Below are 18,657 nucleotides of genomic sequence, written 5' to 3'. Positions count from 1 at the left end.
CACAGTTAAAAACCATGTGACATCCCTATGTTCAGCTAGTCTTATAATAAAAGACATGTGACTATCATTTTTGACCAACGATATGGATAAATTTTTTCCTCATCTGTAAATGAATATTCTTCTCAATGTCTTCAATAAGGTGTGATCCTTTCGAACTAACATCTAAGAGATGTTGAAATTGTTGTATTTTTTTTCATTCCACGTACCGCCATATAGAATTGTGATTGCTACATTCACCATTGTTGCAAAGAAAGAAGAAAGAGCTTAAAAGAAGAAGATACAGTAGAATGACAGAAGTATGAGATAGAGATCGTGGAACATTACGTTTTTTTAGGTGGATACCCATTTACTTTTACTAGGCTTAATGGGAATCCGTGGAAGAGTTTATAAATTAAATACAAGGGTTATGGTCTCCGATACGCTAAATATATTCCGATTCTCCTGTTTTCAATATGGCAGAGAGAGGGTTATAAATACATTTTTTTATACGACATGTGGAGGCAGGGGATCAAACTCACAACCTCGTCGTGGTTGAAAATATATGTCAATTATCGCTCAACTATGCTCGCTTTGGCTATATAAATATATTTTTAACTAATTAAGCTAACTAATCAACTAATATCATAAGACACAAGTATATACAACTAAACATAATTATTAAAGCATAATTAAGATTAAGGTTAGTATGACTGATATAATGTAATACCTTCTGTCTACTTTCGAATAATCATTATTTTTTTAACCTTTTCATTTTATCTCTAGAAACAACCTTTCACTTTCATTTCATCTTTAACTTAACTTAAACTCGTCAAGTAACCTTTGCATCGAATTTAAAATAAACAAAATATTGGTTTTGGGTTCAAGCCACATGGGACACAAAGGGATATAAAAATCAAAGGACCGTTGACTCTTGGATAATCAAAAAACAAAACAAAAAACAAAAAACAAAATATAATTTAAAATTTACATTATATTAAAATTTGAACAATTATCTTGTATAAAAATTGAAAATTAGATATAAAACACAAAATGATGCATAATTGATTTTTAAAAGGAATTTCATATTAATTAACCAAATACTATTACATGCCCTTTTATTTTTAAAACTAAATTTTACCAAAAACTAATTTACTTCATATTAAAGATGAATTTTATAAAAATACAGTTGAGAGCAATCATTCAAGAAAATTAAAGCAATTCCAAACTAAGCCTAGGTGTCTAAACTTAAAAAAAAAAATGGCTAATAAATTCTTAAGTTTTAAATCTCATGTATAATATATATTTTTTAGTACAAAATCTTATGTTTAATATATCAGTGAAGATAGTACATCATAAAAAATTGGAAGTTTATGAATCTATTAACATGTAACCATAAAAGTTCATACTAGACCAATAATTTAACCAAATACTAATAAATTTTATGAAAAAGTAAAGTAAGAGAAGAATTCAATCCAATCATAACTAAGTAAATAAACACATATTACCATCTAAAAAGTCGTTGGTTGAATCCCTCACTTTACAATTATTGAAATAAAAAAGACAATTAAATCTCCTTTTGTTTGAGTAAAAAATAATAATAATAATAATAAATATATTGAAGTTTGGACATAGTTTTTATTTGATCAATAAGATAAAAAAAAATCATCACTTTTAGTCTTTTAAATTTAAATTTAGTTTTTATTTAGCCATTAAATTTTAAAAATAACATATTTAATCATTGAAGTTTGAACTAAAGAATATATGAAATGTATACAATCCAGTGGAGACCCCAAGCAAAAATGAAATATAATAAGATCAAATCTCCTCCCAAAGATCTCTCCCTCCTTCTATAAAATTTATAAAAACTAAATTTAAATTTCAGGAAAAAAAAAGACGGTTTTTTAAACTCTATCTCAAAACCAAAGAGTGCCTAAAAATAAAAAAATCTCAAAACGAAAGAGTGTATTTTATCCCAGTAAAAATAATAATAATCAAATCCATACCACCCAAAAGCCACACGTGTTAGTCTCATTTCCCACGTGCCATTACCGAGCCCTTTGTTTTTTGTTCTGTTCTCTGTTCTTAGCTGCAGAGGGCATTCAGCCCCAATTACGCGACCAATCAACCCTAAATTATATTATTTGACTGCAGTGGACACTCATATTCTTCGACTTTGGAAGATCTTCGGCTTGGATTCAGGTAATTTCAGACCACCTAGATCTCTCTCTCCGATCGGTATCCCCTTCTGAAGTTGTTGCCGGAGAATTGACCTCCGTCGGGGCTCAAACGAGTTCATTTTTGAGCCGCGCGGCTCAATTCTCCCAATGCTCGCCACCAATCTCCGATCACCAAGCATTCGGGTTTAGCGTTTCCTTGTGAGCGCTACTTCGCATGCTTCAATTGCTTTTTCTGTACGGGTACGTCTAACTTCTTTGAATTCAAGTCTAGTGGTGTTGAACTGAGTGAATTACGCCCATTTTTAATGAAATTCAACTAGATTTTGGTCTTTCCGTTTGGATATTAGTTTTCTGGAATTTGGAAGAACTCGTATTAACTAGGGGGCTGGATGAGTTCCATGGAATTTAGTCGCTCTTCAAAATTTTGCCTGGATATGGGTTCAGCACTTGCTCTCTTTTCCAGTCTACTGGTATTGAACTCTGTGAATTATACCCATCTTTAACGAACTCAGCTAGATTGAGGTCTTTACATTTGAATCTTAGTTTTGGGAAAGTTTTAAGAACTCGTATTAATTTGCAATAATCACTTTCTATTTGGGGCTAGATGACTTCAATGCAATTTAGTCATTTTTCTAAATTTTACACGGTGTTGTCCCTTATACATATAACTATTGTGTTCAGTAATTGTTATGAAGTCTGAAAGTTTAGTGATTCATACAAATCTTTCAACAGTTTACGGTTGATTCATTTTTATCGTTCCAGCTTGACATATATGTAGGATTGGTTGAGCAGTGTCCCAGATTTGAAAACTCTAATTGATTTTTACCCTTTCTGAAGGTTGTTAACTAAAAAAGGTGAATAATGGGCCTGTCGACTGCTACTACTGCTGTTTCCGAGGCCATTCAACTCTGCGTCTTTGATTCTAGGAGGGGACAACAGGAGGGGCAAGAGCTGGATAAGATATTATTTTTCTTTCCAGCTGATTTACCCTTTACAAAACAACTGTATATTATTGGGCTTAGTGAAGGACTTATTACATTTACAAGGTCAGTATCATTCTTCTTTTTTTTTTGTTTTTTTGTTATTTATTTAAATAGACCACTATCCAGAAATATTAGAAGGGCAGAAGAAATAAGAATGACAGTAATAGCTCCGTGAACGTTGGGAACTAGTAATGAAATAAGCAATAAACTTTTTCTCTGAGTGAAATTTCTTGCTTTCTTAGGTTGTTAATTTGTCCATTTATTGTTCATTTCTTCCATTCACAAGGTCTAAGCATTGTTACATTTTTTTTCCTTCTTTTACCCCTCTTTCTATTTTACTTATACATGTAATATACGTATGAAAGACAAATAAACTATAATGCATGCATATCTATCTTTTGGATAGAAAACAATCCTTTCACTATACAACTATATACAAGTTCACCGTGGACTCCTCAAATTATGTTCTGTAGCAAAAATTTGAGAGTTACTTGACAGTTAGCCCTACTTGTCTTAATATAGTTTTAATGAGATAACTTCGTAAGCCTAGTAGATTTAAGTGGTCACTCAAAGATTCCTTCAATATATTTACAATTTACATTTTCTTCTTTGTTGTTGGTGGTTAAATGAAAAATGAAAACTTCATGCAGAACATTCTCTCCAGAGGCAGCTTGTGAGGTCATTGAAGCGGAGAAGCATTCCCATGTATTTTTTGAGGCAGAGCCAGATATATGGATGGTTTTGGTACTGTTAGTTTTGTTCTAAATAATGTATCAGTACATAGTAGTAGTAATTTTTGTTTGGGGGTTATTACATTCAGATAGTCACATATTTTGTTTATCATCCATGCAAGTAACGTGCTAGCCTGTTGTCACTTAAATGGAAACATTGTTGATCTGTTTGATAATTTAATTACAGATTTACTTTAGCATTGGCTTCTTTATTTTGTTTTTTTCCCCCTCTTTTCTGCACTAGTCTTACTTTTAAAGTTTCCTGATTTTCATTTAACATGAGGCATGATATCCTAGAGGCTAGAATTCTGAGTTACTTTCAGGCATTAGAGTTTTGTTTATAATACTTGTTGATTGTTTGTGGTGATATCATTGCTTGTGTTGAAATATGGTTAGAATAAATGCTCATATTTTACTTTAGCCTTCTTAGGAATGAAGAAAGTTCAATATGGTAGAATATTGTTTACCACATCAAGTTTCTTATTGAGAAAAGTTCGCTACCATTTTTCTTTGGTCTCTTTTGTTTCAATCATGTATGTAGTTGCAAGAGACCCATGCTGTATTTCCAGTCTTGCTTTTCGTAGTTCTAAGTGTTCTTTTATTCTCTAAAATAAGCACTTTTAAGATTTAATAGCTCTGTATTTCTAATGAGTTTTCTATGTTAGAGTAGGTAGTGGAGAAAAACAAGGAGGTAGAAGCAATTTGGCGGACAGATGCATTGCAGAAGCTTCTTAAGGAAATCCACTCTCTTTTTCTAATGTTTCACGGATCTATAAGGTTATTACTAGAGAAAGAACCTACTGGAGAAGTTTCCAGATCACATTTGTATTCCTTCATCATGGATTATCTGAGTGGTAAGCCATTTACAGCCACTTTTCATCTAAAATTATTTTGATGAAGTCAAGTACTTATTACATTCATTTCAAAATGTTTCATTGTAAGTTACTAAATGTCAACATGTCAAAAGCGGTCTGCATTGGATAGGTGCTGCTGTGGTAATATTAAGTTGCTAAATGTGAAGATTGAGATAAAAAATTACTGTATCTCATGCCTTACTCCTTACTTCTTTTTTGAGGCAGATTTTCTTGTTGGAAAAAAACTGCAGTTACCATCATTTGTAGACTGTTTGAAGGAACGAGGAACCGTACAGATGCTGACCATAGGACGAGATGCTGCCATTGAAGTTCAGGTTTGTTCTTGTAAAGAACTTCAAGTACTTGAATTTATGTCATGCACTTAATTTTTTTTTTCATTCCCCTTAGATTCGCTGTTTGTTGGCTTTAATGTTTTAGATAAATAGTTTAGAATGTTTTTCCTGCAAAGTGGCCTTCCAGGGTTTATTTAAAATGGAAGGACTGCTCCTAAGAGATCTACTCAGCGCCTTTTCCTTGGGTTAATTCTTGGATCTCTTTATGTTATTTCATTTTGAACGTAGAGCTTTAAGGCTTTTGATCAACCTGTCTTTAAAACCTAAACAGCAATCTTTGACGATGAATTTGAATCTTAAGAACTGTCTTTCTTAACGTGATGAATAAATTCTTTGGTTCCATGCTACGCTGCCCCGTCAGGAAAAGAAAAAGTAGTCAAGATTTGGGCATTGTTGACATTTTTATTTTTATTCTTCTGACTTAATTTAATAATGTATTTATTTTTCAGGCACTTGTCAGAACACTTGATTCTTGCATCGGAAACACATCATGCCACTCTCTGATTTTATTTCAGGACTTACTCGTGTCTACAACACTTTCTCCTGTATGGGTTGATCTCCTAATTGTAGTTTCCATTTTTCATATTACAAAGGCTGAATTACATGGGGATGCCAAAGACCAAATACATATCCTGAGACTGAATTTTCTCATGATATATAATCTTGGTCATTCAAAAATGTTAAAGCACTTAGTTACAAGCTCTTTTGCAGGATGACACTACAAACTTATTTTCTTATGCTGTCCTGAGGTTGACTCCACGTGTCTTATCTTCTGGTGCAAGTTCTTGGTCCTATTTACTCAGGGGGAATGCTACATCTCATGTTGCTGAACATGGTTCCGTTTCAGATCAATCATACAACTCTCATAACTCTTCTCATGGCGGAAATGTTAAACGTGTGATACGACCCTTGCAGCATGGAAAATGGTCAAAAGGGAAGGACAGTTTTCTGGAGACTGATATTTGGGGTATGGAGGCAAGTGGCTTGCTTGTTTCCACCCCAACAATCTGGCTTTCTCAAACGGAGGAGAAAATGTACCTCTATGTACATCAGCATAAAAGCCTGACTCTGATTCTTCTGGTTCCTGTATCCTCAGTACCTAATGGGGCACAAGGTATTTCAATCGTGAGGCAGTATATTCTTGAAAATGTTAGTCCCCTACCTCCTTCATTATTCTGCTATCATATTCTATTCTATTTTTCTAAATGAATTTTCTCCCTAGGTATAATTTATTTTGAAATGGAGATTCTATGCCTAAGCAATAGATGTTGGACAGATAGGAAGGGAAAAATTAGAACACTAGTGGGAAAAGAGAAGATAAGAAATATCATCTATTTTGCAGTGGATGAAGAGTGTAAAATAGGGCTAGAAATAGAGAGATTAGAGGAAGAGAGGAAAACATGGAGTAAATATAGGGTTCCAATATTTTCTGATCCTATCATCTCAATTCTGTATTTTATTGGAGTCTGAACCAAGTTAAGGAAATCTTGAAGAATAAAAATTTACCAAAAGAATTATTAAAATATGGTTACTATCGTAAGAGATAAAATTACTAATAAAGTCACTCTAATATTACTAACCACTAGGTCAACAAGGGTAAGTCAAAGTGGTTAATAAATGTAAATAGTAAAGGGCTAATTTGGAATGGGAAATAAAAAAAAAAAGAACCTCTAAATATTTCTAGTGCAAATGCTTAATATTCTATTTTGACTGCTCTAGCTAATTTTTAAATATCTATTAAACTGATCTATGAATCTTTGAATTCTTTCCCTTTGTTGGTTGAATTTCTTGCTATCTTCTAGGCGTCCCTGAAGATAATGAAAGTTGGAGAAAAGTTGTCAAAAGGCTGGGGTGGGGAAAATGCTTATCATGTTGGTGGGTATCGTTATCTACTGGTAGATGGTGATAGACAAATATCCAGGGCTTCACCACCAGGAAAAGTTACCACCCTCACAAAGGTAAAGTGTTCTTTGACTATAATTAAATTTTCATTGGATAATCATTATGTTTTTTATTTTCTATCTCTGAAAATTAAGTTTATAAACATAACTTCTACACGTGTTACTTTGTTTTGTCATCTCCTTTTTACAAAGGGTTTCAAACTTTTTTTGTTTTTAAGGTGGAATACATTCGTTAAACATACGACGGGAACTTGAGAAATCAAGTATAATTTTTCTTAAAAAAAATGAAACCGTAATTAAATGGGGACTAAAAATTCCATGATGGTCACTTACCTAGGAATTAATTTCTTACATGTTTCCTTGACAATCAAATGTAGTAGGGTTAGGTGGTTGTCCCGTGCGATTAGTCGAGGTGCGCACAAGCTGACTCGAACCCTCACAAATACTAATAAATAAATAATTAAATGGGGGCTAAACTATCCCTCATATTATTACTTTGGTATCATATATATTCATGTATGTATTTATTAGTAAGAATGGGGTATTATTTCAAAATATTGTAATGTATAAAAAGGAAAAAAGTGAGTCCCTAGCCATACGGTTACAAATAATCTCTCCAATTAGCACAAGAGGATAATTACAGAAAGCTTTTCGAAGAGCAGTCCAAGAATCAAATGTACAACGATATTTCATATCTCACTGAATCTCCTCTCCAAAAGAATGACCACCCTGTTCCTTTGGGGACATCAATAAAATTGGAACGATATAGAGAAGATTAGTATGACCCTTGTGCAAAGATGACACACAAATTGGAAATGATCCCCAAAAAAATAAAAAATACAAATGATCACTGTGCCATTGTTTCCAGCCAAGTTTTCTACTAAGTAGCTCTAACCACGTTAAACCAATGAATTGTAGTTTTCCTCCAAAGGGTTGACCTCTAAATATTGATTCCCTTAACGGTTTGAGGACAAGTATCATTAAACTGAGAACTACTTGGGTATCCTTTGCCACAAACATATATTAATAGGCAATGCAAGAAAACATGATCTACTTCTTTATGACCTTGTACATGTTACATCAATTTATAGATAGGAAGCAGTAAGGAGTCCTTATCGTTTTTGTCAAGAGCATTTCACCCTCAAAGTAAAGGGTCCGAACAAAAGCTTCTAACTTTTCTAGCCCATTCAGCTTGAATAGAGATTCGCAAGAAAATTAGCCATATGTTTCTTCCTATTTTTACTGCAGATCAATTGTATTCTTAGTCATCATTAATTCAGATAAAGCATTAAATATTACTGGAATCTTTACTTGCCATGAGTAAGCTTGAACTTTGTTTTCTTGTCATGCATTGAGAAATGAGAATTTTAATACGAGCACATGTATTACAGGAGTCTTTACTTGCCATGAGCAAACTCAGAGAAAAGGTTGATTTGGAGAAGAGTCAAGCGAAACAGGATATTATTGGTGAGGAGAAGGAACTGGAAGTAACAATAAGAGCCAAAAACAATGCTTGGGTTATTTCTCGAATCACAAGAGGGAAAGAGCTTTACATGGTTCTGGAGAAAGCTAACGAAACCCTACTCTATGCCTCTGATATGGTGGAGAAATTCAGCAACAGGTAATGTTCATGATTGATTTCATCTTAGATATTTCAAAATACATGATAAGAGAAGTTACACGGGATTCATAGTCTTCAGTTAGACAATCAAAAGTGACTTTGAAAAGTTTGAGATTCTAACTTAAAGTGGCTTGTATCTATGAATATTCCATCTAGCTTCACATTTCACACACATCAATTAAACTCATGGAACAACTCCCTGAATCCTCTATATTTGGTCGTGAATGAAATTCATTGGATATTAAATCCTACATAGGTAACCACCATAGTTTGAACCTATTCCGTCCTTTTTTCTTTGCCCCAATAACCACCAAGCTAATGCGTGGTAGTTGGCTTTAGGATGTAGATGAAGAATTTAGTTATTACTCTCAAAAGTGCTTAAAGAAGAAGCGGGAAAATTCACTTAAAAACACCGATAAATCGTGGATTATCATTCTCTTTTGTGCTCTACAGGTATTGCAACGGAGCATTCTCGTTGGATTAGAGGGGACATGCTTTCAGTGGTCGTCTATACGAACTTGTAATATAAAAGCAGAGGTTAGACGGATGTGCAGAGCTCCTAGTTTATTTAGCTGCTTCATAATTTTACTATCCCTTCTGTAAATTTCTATTAACAATAAGGTGAATTCTCTCTCATTTTCTGTAGAAGAGAGGGAAATTGAAAAATGCATATAGGCCTTCAACCCTGGATAGAAAAAATCAGCTAAGTTATAATTGTGCATTAGTCCAATCCTTTCACTTTAGGAGCTATTTTTACCTTTCTACAAAGCTTGAGTTTCTTCCCTTGGGGAATTTTCTTAAGAAAATTGTATAATTATTTTTATACTAAAACTTGTGAAGAATCCGAAGGAAAACTCAATAAGGATTTGATTGTTGCCGAGGAAAAATGAGGTTCTTGGAATTTGAATTTTTTTTTTACAATTAGTGATGGGAATGCCAACATGAAAGACTTGGGGAAATGGGATGCTTATATTTGGAGGAAGTATGTGCACATGAATTAGATTTCAAATATTTAAAGGATGCAGCGTTTGGTGTAGCAAAAATTGCTTATTGGAAATGTAAGGGTCAAATTTTAAAAAAAAAGTGGTAAGTTAAATGTTAAAAATATATCAATTTTTAAAACAAAATTTAACAATTCGTCCGTTTTTTCCTTTTTTTTCGAAAAAAATTAATTGAAAATTTTTAATTCAGTCCGAGTAAAAATTAAAAAGTATTATAATTATTTTGTACGTTTAGCCCAATAATTGTTATGGGAAGTGTTTTTTTTTATTAGTTGTGATCGAATGATTTTTAAGTTTTTTTAATACAACATGTGGGAGTAGGGATTGAACTTCAAGTACTGTTCACTCTGATTTGATTTGAACTTTTATACTTTTTATTTAAAATTGTTTAAATATTACATGGTGGATTGAGTTACGACATTTGATCACATAACATAAATAGTTTATGATATGATCTTTTAACATCAATTTGAAAGTTCAAGAGCTTGGTAGGACAATTTTAAAATATAAGAATTAAATTTACCATTTTAAAAATTTTGGGACATGCTAAAAATAATTTAAAAGCATTTTTCAATATCTAAACCAAACTTTTAATTTTAATTTTAAAGTAAGCTTTTTACAACTTGGCTAAAAATCGAAACATATATTTTAGAAAATGAAAAATATACCAAATAAATTATAAGAAAGCTACAATCCACGGGTATAATTTTTAAAATAAATTAAAAAAAAAACAAGTATATAAGTAAAGTTCTAACTACCATGTGGTAGAAATATTGAAGTCTCAATTTTATTGAAATATAATCATAACTTTATATTAAATAGTTTTCGTTATGTGTCAAAATTTTGCAAAAAATGGTCACTTTTTTTTTTTTAAAAAAAAAGGTGTAAGGATTAAAGTAAATTTGAAAGTGTAGGGATTAAAATGAACTGAAGTTTTTTTTTTTGACAAAAAATGAATTAAAGTTGAGAGTACAAAAACTCAAAATAATATTTTATCTTTTTCCAAAAGTATTTTGTCAGTTATTTAATATAACTTTATGGAAAAATATCGATTCACCTATACATCGAATCTATTGACACCATGGTTTTAAATATCCATCGATGTGTCGATATATCCATCGACATGTTCATGTATCCATAGTTCGACATTGACATAAAGGTAAATCGATATTTCCATAATATTACAAAAAAATATAGAAAATATCAATAAAATTTTACTAATATAGACACACTATTAATTTTAATAATTTTTAACATGTTTAGAAAGGGTGGAGCCATTTATTTGTTAATTTAAATATTATTTTGGGGTTTTTCATTTTTATAACTTTTCTATGAATAGTTAAATTTTATATAAAAAAAGTTATGAATGGTTAAACTAGTACTTTATTAAAATGTTTATGAACATTATGCATGCTACTTGAATGTTATTTGAGATCGACCCCAACAAAATATCTTCTAAACATATTCATGTGTCCATATATTTTAAGAAAAACAACAATTTAATGAGCCATAAATTTTCTATTTCTAGAAGTGGGAGTGAACTCATATTTAACAATTCGTAATTAATAAATCCAAATTTAATAAAGCTGCTGAAATATGCCAACCAAACACGCTGTGGCGCTGGCTTTCCCTATCAAATTTCTTTCCTTTGCTGCGCTACGTCGCTGACATTTCACACCGTTTCCATTTCCATTTCCTCGCTCTCTCTCTCTCTCTTTTCTACTCAGTTCCTGAGCTTATTCCTTCTCTCCGCATCAATGGCGGCGCACCGCAACGGCGCACCAGTTCCCCTAGACCCTCAGAAGCAGACGCTCCTCAACCACCACACCGAGAGGCACTTCACCGCCGGCGAGATCGTCCGCGATATCATCATCGGCGTCTCCGACGGCCTCACCGTCCCTTTCGCCCTCGCCGCCGGCCTTTCCGGCGCCAACGCCTCCTCCTCCATCGTCCTCACCGCCGGCATCGCTGAAGTCGCCGCCGGCGCTATCTCCATGGGACTCGGCGGGTGCGTGCCTTTGATCCATCACCATTAATTACATTTACGTTTTAACCTAATTAATCGATTTCGATTTCGAGATCTGGATTTCAGTTTTTTTGTTTTTGTTTGTTCTTCTGTAATTTGCTGAATAGAATCGGCAATTCGTTTGGAATTTGTGCGTAGATATCTCGCGGCGAAAAGCGAAGCGGATCACTACACGAGAGAATTGCGGAGAGAACAAGAAGAAATCGTCGCGGTTCCCGATACTGGTGCCGATTCCTTTACTTTCTCCTTCTTTCTTCTTTCTTGTTTTTTTAAACAAATTTAATTTGAAATCAAGTTAATTATAGTATCATCGACTAAATGGATTTAAAAGGAAAAAAAAAACCTTAATTTCGAAGATTTGTTCTTGAAATATGACTAGGGGTAGTTTCGGAATATTCATTTTAAAATGACTTTTGAAGTAAAAAATAAATAAAATATTTTTCAAAAATAAAAAGTAGTTATTTTTAGTACATGATGTGTAGATGAGAAATTGAACTAACTTCTTGATTTGAGATACATGACCATTAGAACTCTACTTAACTCTCCTCGTCTATTGTCGATTTGAATTTGATCTCTGGTTCTAATAAAAAATTAATTTACACTTTGTACCCTCGTTTAAGTTTCTCAAAATGTTTTTTTAGATTTACTAAATATTGATAGCTTTCAGATTTTTTTTCTTTGGACATTAACCCAATGAGGGGAGAAATTTTAAATTTTTAGAAAAAATTTACTCCATAACATAAATTTAATATTTATTATGTAGTTTAAAAAATATCACGACTCACTTTTGTAAAAATATATATTATATATTTGACCTTTTCATGCGTATTTCACATCAAATTTAAGTTTGCTTTTAATTTGGAATTTTAACTTTCTGCTATATTTGAAAATTTATGCTATTAATATAAATGCTTGATAAAAATAGTTTTGAAGAATGATTGTAAAGAGACTAATTTAATTGTTTGAAGGGAAAAAAGAGGACTAGTTTATAACTTTATATATTGTAATTGAATGTGTATTTATAATAAAATAAAAAAATGGGAATAAAAATGCAGAAGCGGCAGAAGTAGCAGAGATATTGGCGCAGTACGGGATAGAAGCCCATGAATATGGTCCGGTTGTGAATGCTCTTAGGAAGAGCCCTCAAGCTTGGTTGGATTTCATGATGAAGTACGTAATTTCTTCTTTCCCCCTTAAAATCTCACATTTTTATAAATTTAAAAGCTTCACTGTCACTATAAAAATAATCAACTATTATCCGGTATAGTTCAGTATCTCATTTAAGATCGATGATTCGATTACTCACCTCTATATTTATTAGACACAAAATATCATATAAAAATATGAACTAATTAAATATTCTTTGTTGGACAAATGCCATAGAAATTAGGATGGTAAATTAAGTTTTTATTTTCTAATTTAAATAATTTTTATAAGTTTCTTGATTTTTTTTTTTTTTTATGATTTCCTTAGAATATCTACCTTACCTACATTAATATTCTCCATAAATATCTTCCAATTTGAGATTTGTGCTTTGAAATTTAAATATTATCTATGATTGTTTTCCCTTTTGAGCACCTTCTTGGTTTTGATGTGAAATGACACACAGTAAGATTGAGTCTAAATATGACAAGTAAAGGAGTTGTTTTATTTATTTATTTATTACTGTGGAGTAGTTTGAAAAATTAGTTTATTTGCATATAAATATTTTGCGAATAGGCTAGAAATTCATTAGTAATATTTTTTTTTAATAAATTCAAGATTGGATCAATGTTAAGGTGGAAAATAAATTTTCCAACCTTATCCCTCGAGACAAAATTATTTTTCATTTTTATTTTTTTGGAAAAAAACATTTTTAGGTTTTTGGTCTTTCATCCGCCAAAAGAACAAATTGAAAATTTTCCTAAATGTCTAGTAATATTTTTGCTTATGGTTTTTTATTGTAGAAACCATGTTTTAATATTTTAAAGAAAAATGAGAAAAAGAAAAATAGAATATTGTTAGATTTTTGGTAGCTATGACAAAGCTGGCATTTGCCTTTGCTATGAGACAAATTTCGTTCACCGCCAAAGAATATTGTTAGATTACTACAAAATTTTGTCACCTCTTAGGTCATTTGTTTAAAATGTAAAAATGGTTTTAACATAAGAACGGCGGATTTGATGACTATTTTACTTTTAGTTTTGTGTTTCTAAAAATTATTTGGTTCTTCACAGTTTTATGGATGTGTTTTTCCTCCTCCGTAAAATACATTGGAATTCTTAACTAAATTTCAATAAGAAAAACAAGTTTTCAAAATATGACTTAGATTTTACAACTTTTTCTAAAAGCAGATAACAAAGCAAAGAAATATATAAGTAGAAGTAGTGTTTTAAAGTTAATTTTTAGAAATAAAAAATAAAGAAAGGAAATGGTTATCAAATGAAGACTACACAGTTTGCTTGCAGATTCAATATATCTAAAAGCAAATTACATTAAATAATTCTAGTTATTCTTGGTTGTTCGCCATTCTAAGCCTATCTCATAAAAGTTACTCTTGGTTCATCACTCTTAAAAAAATAATAATAAATCAAAAAATAAAAAGTGATTTTTATTTATTGTCACTTTTTTTTTTTAACTTTGGACCCCTCGAAATCACTTCCAAATCATGCCAAGAATATTCTATAGTCTTCCAAATCTTATATCTTTTTTTCTTTTTATAAGTACAACAAATTGGAGGTAAGGAGGTTTGAATCTCTGACTTCAAAGGAAGGAATAGATGTCAATTAACGTTAAGTTATACTCATTTTGACAAATCGTATGCTAACCTCAACATAACCCAACGGTTAAGGTATTTATCTGTTACAAATGTTGTGAGTTTGAACTCCCACCCCTAAAAAGAAAAACATATAATTTCTGACTATATTATTAGGTGGTGGTGAATTTCTATATCCTATAAATTTGTCTAATAGCAAAAGCAAAGGCCAAGTTTGTAGTAGCTACCAAAAATCTAATTGAAGTTTCCACCATTTTGTTTTCTAAGTATCATGTGGACTCTGTGGAACAATCCAAAAAAGATTGACATCACAGTTCACAGCTGCATCCTCAAACATCCAAACAAATATGGAAATTTGTTTCTTAAAGCAAAAGGCTTTATATTTGAGTTTTGACTCACGATTTTAATTTTTAACAAGTCTATAACTATAAAATTTTGGGTTTAAAAGTCTAGATTTTGTGTTTAAATCGTTCAAAACAGTGAGCCATGAAAACTAAAGTCTATGAAATTGGAGTACTTTTTGGTAAACTTATGATTTGTAAAAGTTGGTCATTATTTTAGCAGAAATTGCTAACAGGGTTATTTTAAAAAAAAATTAGGTACAAAATTGAAACCAAAATAGGGATTAGGGGGCATTAGGTAATTTAGCCCATTAAATTCATAAGATTTAGTAACACCTCTAACTGCACTCATACAAATATATTTGTGTTCAATATTATCCTTTTATTTTTTATTCTTCTTTGAGTATCTAATAGCTAATTAACAGACAACAGTCTCTCATCTAGTAAATTTGTTATGTTTTAATTGAGTTTAAACTAGTATGTATCTTTTTTAGTGCAATATTTAATATTTATAATACATTATAATACTGAACCATTAGGTACTTGTAAAACAAAGAATAAATTTTCTCAAAATTCTCTTTACTGGCTGTTTTTTTTTTTTTATAATTTTGCATAGCACTATGCTATAAAGGTGTAACAATTTGTCAATAATGTTTTAGGGATAGGAAAGACTTCCCCACCCCATTTAATTTCTCATCCCCATGAAATTTTTCACGCATTTTATGCAGGAAATTCGCAGGGATTAGGTTTCTCATAGGAAAATTTTCCCTATTTATTTTTTTATTTTGTAAAATTATTTTCAATTAAATATTTCTTTCTAAAGGAATTTCTAATTAATTGCTAAATTTCTAATGATAAAATCTCACTTACATCTTCTAATCTCTCTCTCTCTCTCTCTCTCTATATATATATATATATATATCTCTTGGGTAGGTGGGTAGAGAAAAAATACAGGCTCTTAATATATCTATAAAATAAAAAGAATAATAGAATTGCTTGTCTTTTTATATATATATATATATATATATAATAATATGATTGTTTATTGAGGTGTGTATATATATATATTACAAAAAAGTGGGGCGGACAGAGAACAAGCTCGTCCCCGCCCCCATTTAGGTGACAGGGAATCTAAACGAAGATTCTTGGTCTCATTAGGCAGGTTTCTGTGGATCCATCTTTGCAGAGAAAATGAACATATCCGTAATTACATTACACAAACAACATTTACATATTACCTCATTTGTATTATAATGTAACAATTCTTTGGAGGGAAAAAAAATCACCAAATGTAACAAAATTTTGCTGCCCTCTTTGGATGGGTAGATAGGTGTAATTGTATGCCACAAACATCACTAATTCACTGTGTAATGTCAAAGTGAAGTAATTCTCCTAACTGTTAGAACTGTGAGTTTTTCTGGTTCTTATGTTCAACATTTTTCCATTTCAATATTCATTTATGGTTTAATCTTTGTAGTGTTTGTGTGGTGATGTAGGTTTGAATTAGGACTGGAAAAACCAGATCCAAGAAGAGCTCTGCAAAGTGCTTTCACAATTGCATTGGCTTACGTATTGGGGGGACTGGTGCCCCTCATTCCTTACATGTTTATTTCAAACACCACAGAAGCCGTGATAGCGTCGGTGGCATTGACGTTAGTAGCGTTGCTCGTGTTCGGGTATGCGAAGGGTTACTTTACGGGTAATAAGCCCTTCAAAAGCGCCATGCAAACCACCCTCGTCGGAGCTATTGCATCCGCAGCTGCTTTTGGCATGGCCAAGGCCATTCAACGATGAACTAAACCATCTCATTGTATTGTAATGTTGGCTAAATAGATTTCATGCTTAATCCTTTATTAATTTTTACTAAAATTTTGTGAGTTTTTTCAGAAATGAATGATGTGGTTTTTTACCATCCAGAGAATCCAATTTTCTACCCAACAAATGTATGGTTAAACCATCCTTGTTAGTCCTCATATTGACTTTTGTAACATTTTGGTATTTATACTTCTTTTATTTAATAACAATTTAGCCTTCTAAAAAAATGTACTGTTGAATCCTTGATGTTGAAAAGGAGGAGGTCCTTCAATTCACTTCTAGACTCTTGTGAGAAACCGAACTTTCAATGAAAAAAATGACCTAAGAATGAAGCCTACAAGGAGGTAATTTAGAGCCTACAAAGAGGTTAGATACCAATGACAAGTTGTTATAAATAAAATTATGGATGATAAAATGTAATAGGAGTATGTTGGTTCTCCCAAAATGCATTGAGGCATAACAGTTGACTGGATATATCTAAGGATAAAGTATTGTTTCGGTGTGAATCGCAAGAGCAATACCAAATCAAGGCAAACTTTGAATACTATATATGATCTCAAAATAATAGGGGTCAAGATCGGCCAATAAATGATGGGGGATAAACTTTGGATCTAAAAATCAACGACAATATATATCAGTGAGAAGAATTGAGAGAAAAAAGAGAAAACGATGTTGAAGTGAAAGACTATTTATTTCGGATAGGACGACGTCATTGGATTGGAAAAACATAGGACCTGTTTGATAATTACCATTTCGTTTTTGTTTTTGATTTTTAGTTTTTCAAAAACATGGTTGTTTGCCCATTCAATTTCAAAAACAAAAAAAAATGTAGTTTTCAAAAACAGGTTTTTGTTTTTCAAAATCTGATTTTTTCTTCTAATACGCAACTTTTTTTTCCCTTTCTCGTATTTATCTCTAAAAAATTTATTTCTCACTTTAAAATTTTTTATTTCTAAACTTCTCTCTACAAAATTTATTTTTCTCTCTCTAAAATTTTCATATTTTAAATATTTATTATTATTTGTCTCTTTTATTTTTGTTTTTTTCTCAAACTTATTAGTTTCATTTCTCTCTCTATAAACTTAATATTTTTCCTAGATTTTTTCTTTCTAAAATTTCATCTTTTATAACTTTTGTTTGTTTTCATAATCTATTTTTCTCTAAAAATTATATTTTATTTTCTCGTTCAATTTTTTTCGCTGTAACTTTTATTTATCTTTGTATTTATTTATTTTCTATAAAAATTATATTTTGAATCTTGTTATTATCTCTACATTTATTTCCAATATAATTGTTCTCTTTCTTTATAATTTTTTTTCTTTAACATATCTTTTCCTTTCGACTTTATTTTTTTTCTCTATAATTTTTCTTTTTTTGTCTTTCACTTTTCTTTTCCTTTTTTTTTCCTTAATCTTTTTATCTATCTCTCTTAAATTTATCTTCCAAAAGTTTATTTACATTTCTCTAAACTTGTATTTTCATGTCTCTACGTTAGAGGAAGACAAAAATTTCCGCGGTCGAGTCCCAAAAATAAGAAATGCATGTCCTGACTTTGTTCCCGATTCCATTTTTTAAATAATTAATATATATTTATTACACTTTTTTATACTTAAATTCTAAATATAATTAAAAACAATTATAAAATCAATAATTTTTCTCGAGAACATCTCTCGGACCCAAGAACGAGGTAGAGACGAAGACTAAAAATTTTCATGAACTCGAGAATGGAGGAGAGCATCCTCACTCGCACCCACACCTCTCTAATATGTAATTTCAATTTTCTAACTTTTTTAAAAACAAAAAACTAAAAATGCTTACTAAACATGTTTTGTTTTCTGTTTTTTAAAAACAAAAAACAAAAAATAGTTATCAAACATATATATATGATTTTTGTTTTTTAAAAACAGAAAATAAAAAACTAAAAACAAGAAAAATCAAAAATCAAAAACTAAAATGGTTATCAGACGGCCCTTGATTTCTAGGAATCAGGTCAATTTCCATTCATCCTCTAAATTTTGGGCCATTTTGCACAAAAAGGAAACTCAAATACCATCTCTGATATAATGCAATCAACAAAGTTTTCCTGTAATGTGTATGATATGTGTACACTAACACGCACG

The 18,657-nt window shown here is 31.2% G+C and overlaps 2 protein-coding genes and 1 non-coding gene across 5 annotated transcripts; all 3 read left to right on the top strand.

Annotated features, from left to right (window-relative positions):
- Positions 1 to 2,061: 2,061 nt before the first annotated feature.
- Positions 2,062 to 9,342, top strand: LOC111015905 (vacuolar fusion protein CCZ1 homolog B). 3 transcript variants are annotated; one of them, XM_088117748.1, is made up of 10 exons: positions 2,062 to 2,178; positions 2,994 to 3,202; positions 3,790 to 3,883; positions 4,541 to 4,724; positions 4,950 to 5,059; positions 5,527 to 5,622; positions 5,789 to 6,226; positions 6,880 to 7,035; positions 8,370 to 8,599; positions 9,053 to 9,342. In XM_088117748.1, the coding sequence occupies exons 2-10, from the start codon at positions 3,018 to 3,020 to the stop codon at positions 9,081 to 9,083; spliced, it is 1,524 nt and encodes a 507-aa protein (XP_087973874.1). In that variant the 5' UTR covers positions 2,062 to 2,178; positions 2,994 to 3,017; the 3' UTR covers positions 9,084 to 9,342. The 3 variants fall into 3 exon arrangements, with proteins under 3 accessions (XP_087973874.1, XP_022146780.1, XP_022146781.1); XM_022291088.2 differs by having other exon boundaries at positions 2,065 to 2,396; XM_022291089.2 differs by lacking the exons at positions 2,062 to 2,178; positions 2,994 to 3,202; positions 3,790 to 3,883 and having other exon boundaries at positions 4,585 to 4,724; positions 4,976 to 5,059.
- On the top strand, positions 7,710 to 7,810 carry LOC148209234 (U6 spliceosomal RNA). Its single transcript, XR_015787512.1, has one exon. It is a non-coding gene; the product is annotated as a U6 spliceosomal RNA (small nuclear RNA).
- Positions 9,343 to 11,103: 1,761 nt separating the features above from the next.
- LOC111015869 (vacuolar iron transporter 1) lies at positions 11,104 to 16,634 on the top strand. Its single transcript, XM_022291041.2, has 4 exons — positions 11,104 to 11,608; positions 11,765 to 11,850; positions 12,682 to 12,796; positions 16,219 to 16,634. Exons 1-4 carry the CDS (start codon positions 11,358 to 11,360, stop codon positions 16,514 to 16,516), a joined length of 750 nt encoding a protein of 249 aa, XP_022146733.1. The 5' UTR covers positions 11,104 to 11,357; the 3' UTR covers positions 16,517 to 16,634.
- Positions 16,635 to 18,657: the final 2,023 nt, after the last annotated feature.

The sequence above is a fragment of the Momordica charantia genome, assembly GCF_013281855.1.
Source record: "Momordica charantia cultivar OHB3-1 chromosome 9 unlocalized genomic scaffold, Mcharantia_2.0 BLBB01000009.1, whole genome shotgun sequence".
Taxonomy (NCBI): domain Eukaryota; kingdom Viridiplantae; phylum Streptophyta; class Magnoliopsida; order Cucurbitales; family Cucurbitaceae; genus Momordica; species Momordica charantia.
This window is presented reverse-complemented; position numbering and strand designations above follow the sequence as displayed.

Bases quoted from the DNA above. Each gene is read 5' to 3' on its own strand.
- LOC111015905 (XM_088117748.1), top strand. From the start codon at position 3,018: ATGGGCCTGTCGACTGCTACTACTGCTGTTTCCGAGGCCATTCAACTC. The intron at 3,884-4,540 runs GTACTGTTAGTT...ATGTTAGAGTAG, and splicing joins CAGATATATGGATGGTTTTG to GTAGTGGAGAAAAACAAGGA. The intron at 8,600-9,052 runs GTAATGTTCATG...TGTGCTCTACAG, and splicing joins GTGGAGAAATTCAGCAACAG to GTATTGCAACGGAGCATTCT.
- LOC111015869 (XM_022291041.2), top strand. From the start codon at position 11,358: ATGGCGGCGCACCGCAACGGCGCACCAGTTCCCCTAGACCCTCAGAAG. The intron at 11,851-12,681 runs GTGCCGATTCCT...ATAAAAATGCAG, and splicing joins CGTCGCGGTTCCCGATACTG to AAGCGGCAGAAGTAGCAGAG. The intron at 12,797-16,218 runs GTACGTAATTTC...GTGGTGATGTAG, and splicing joins TGGTTGGATTTCATGATGAA to GTTTGAATTAGGACTGGAAA.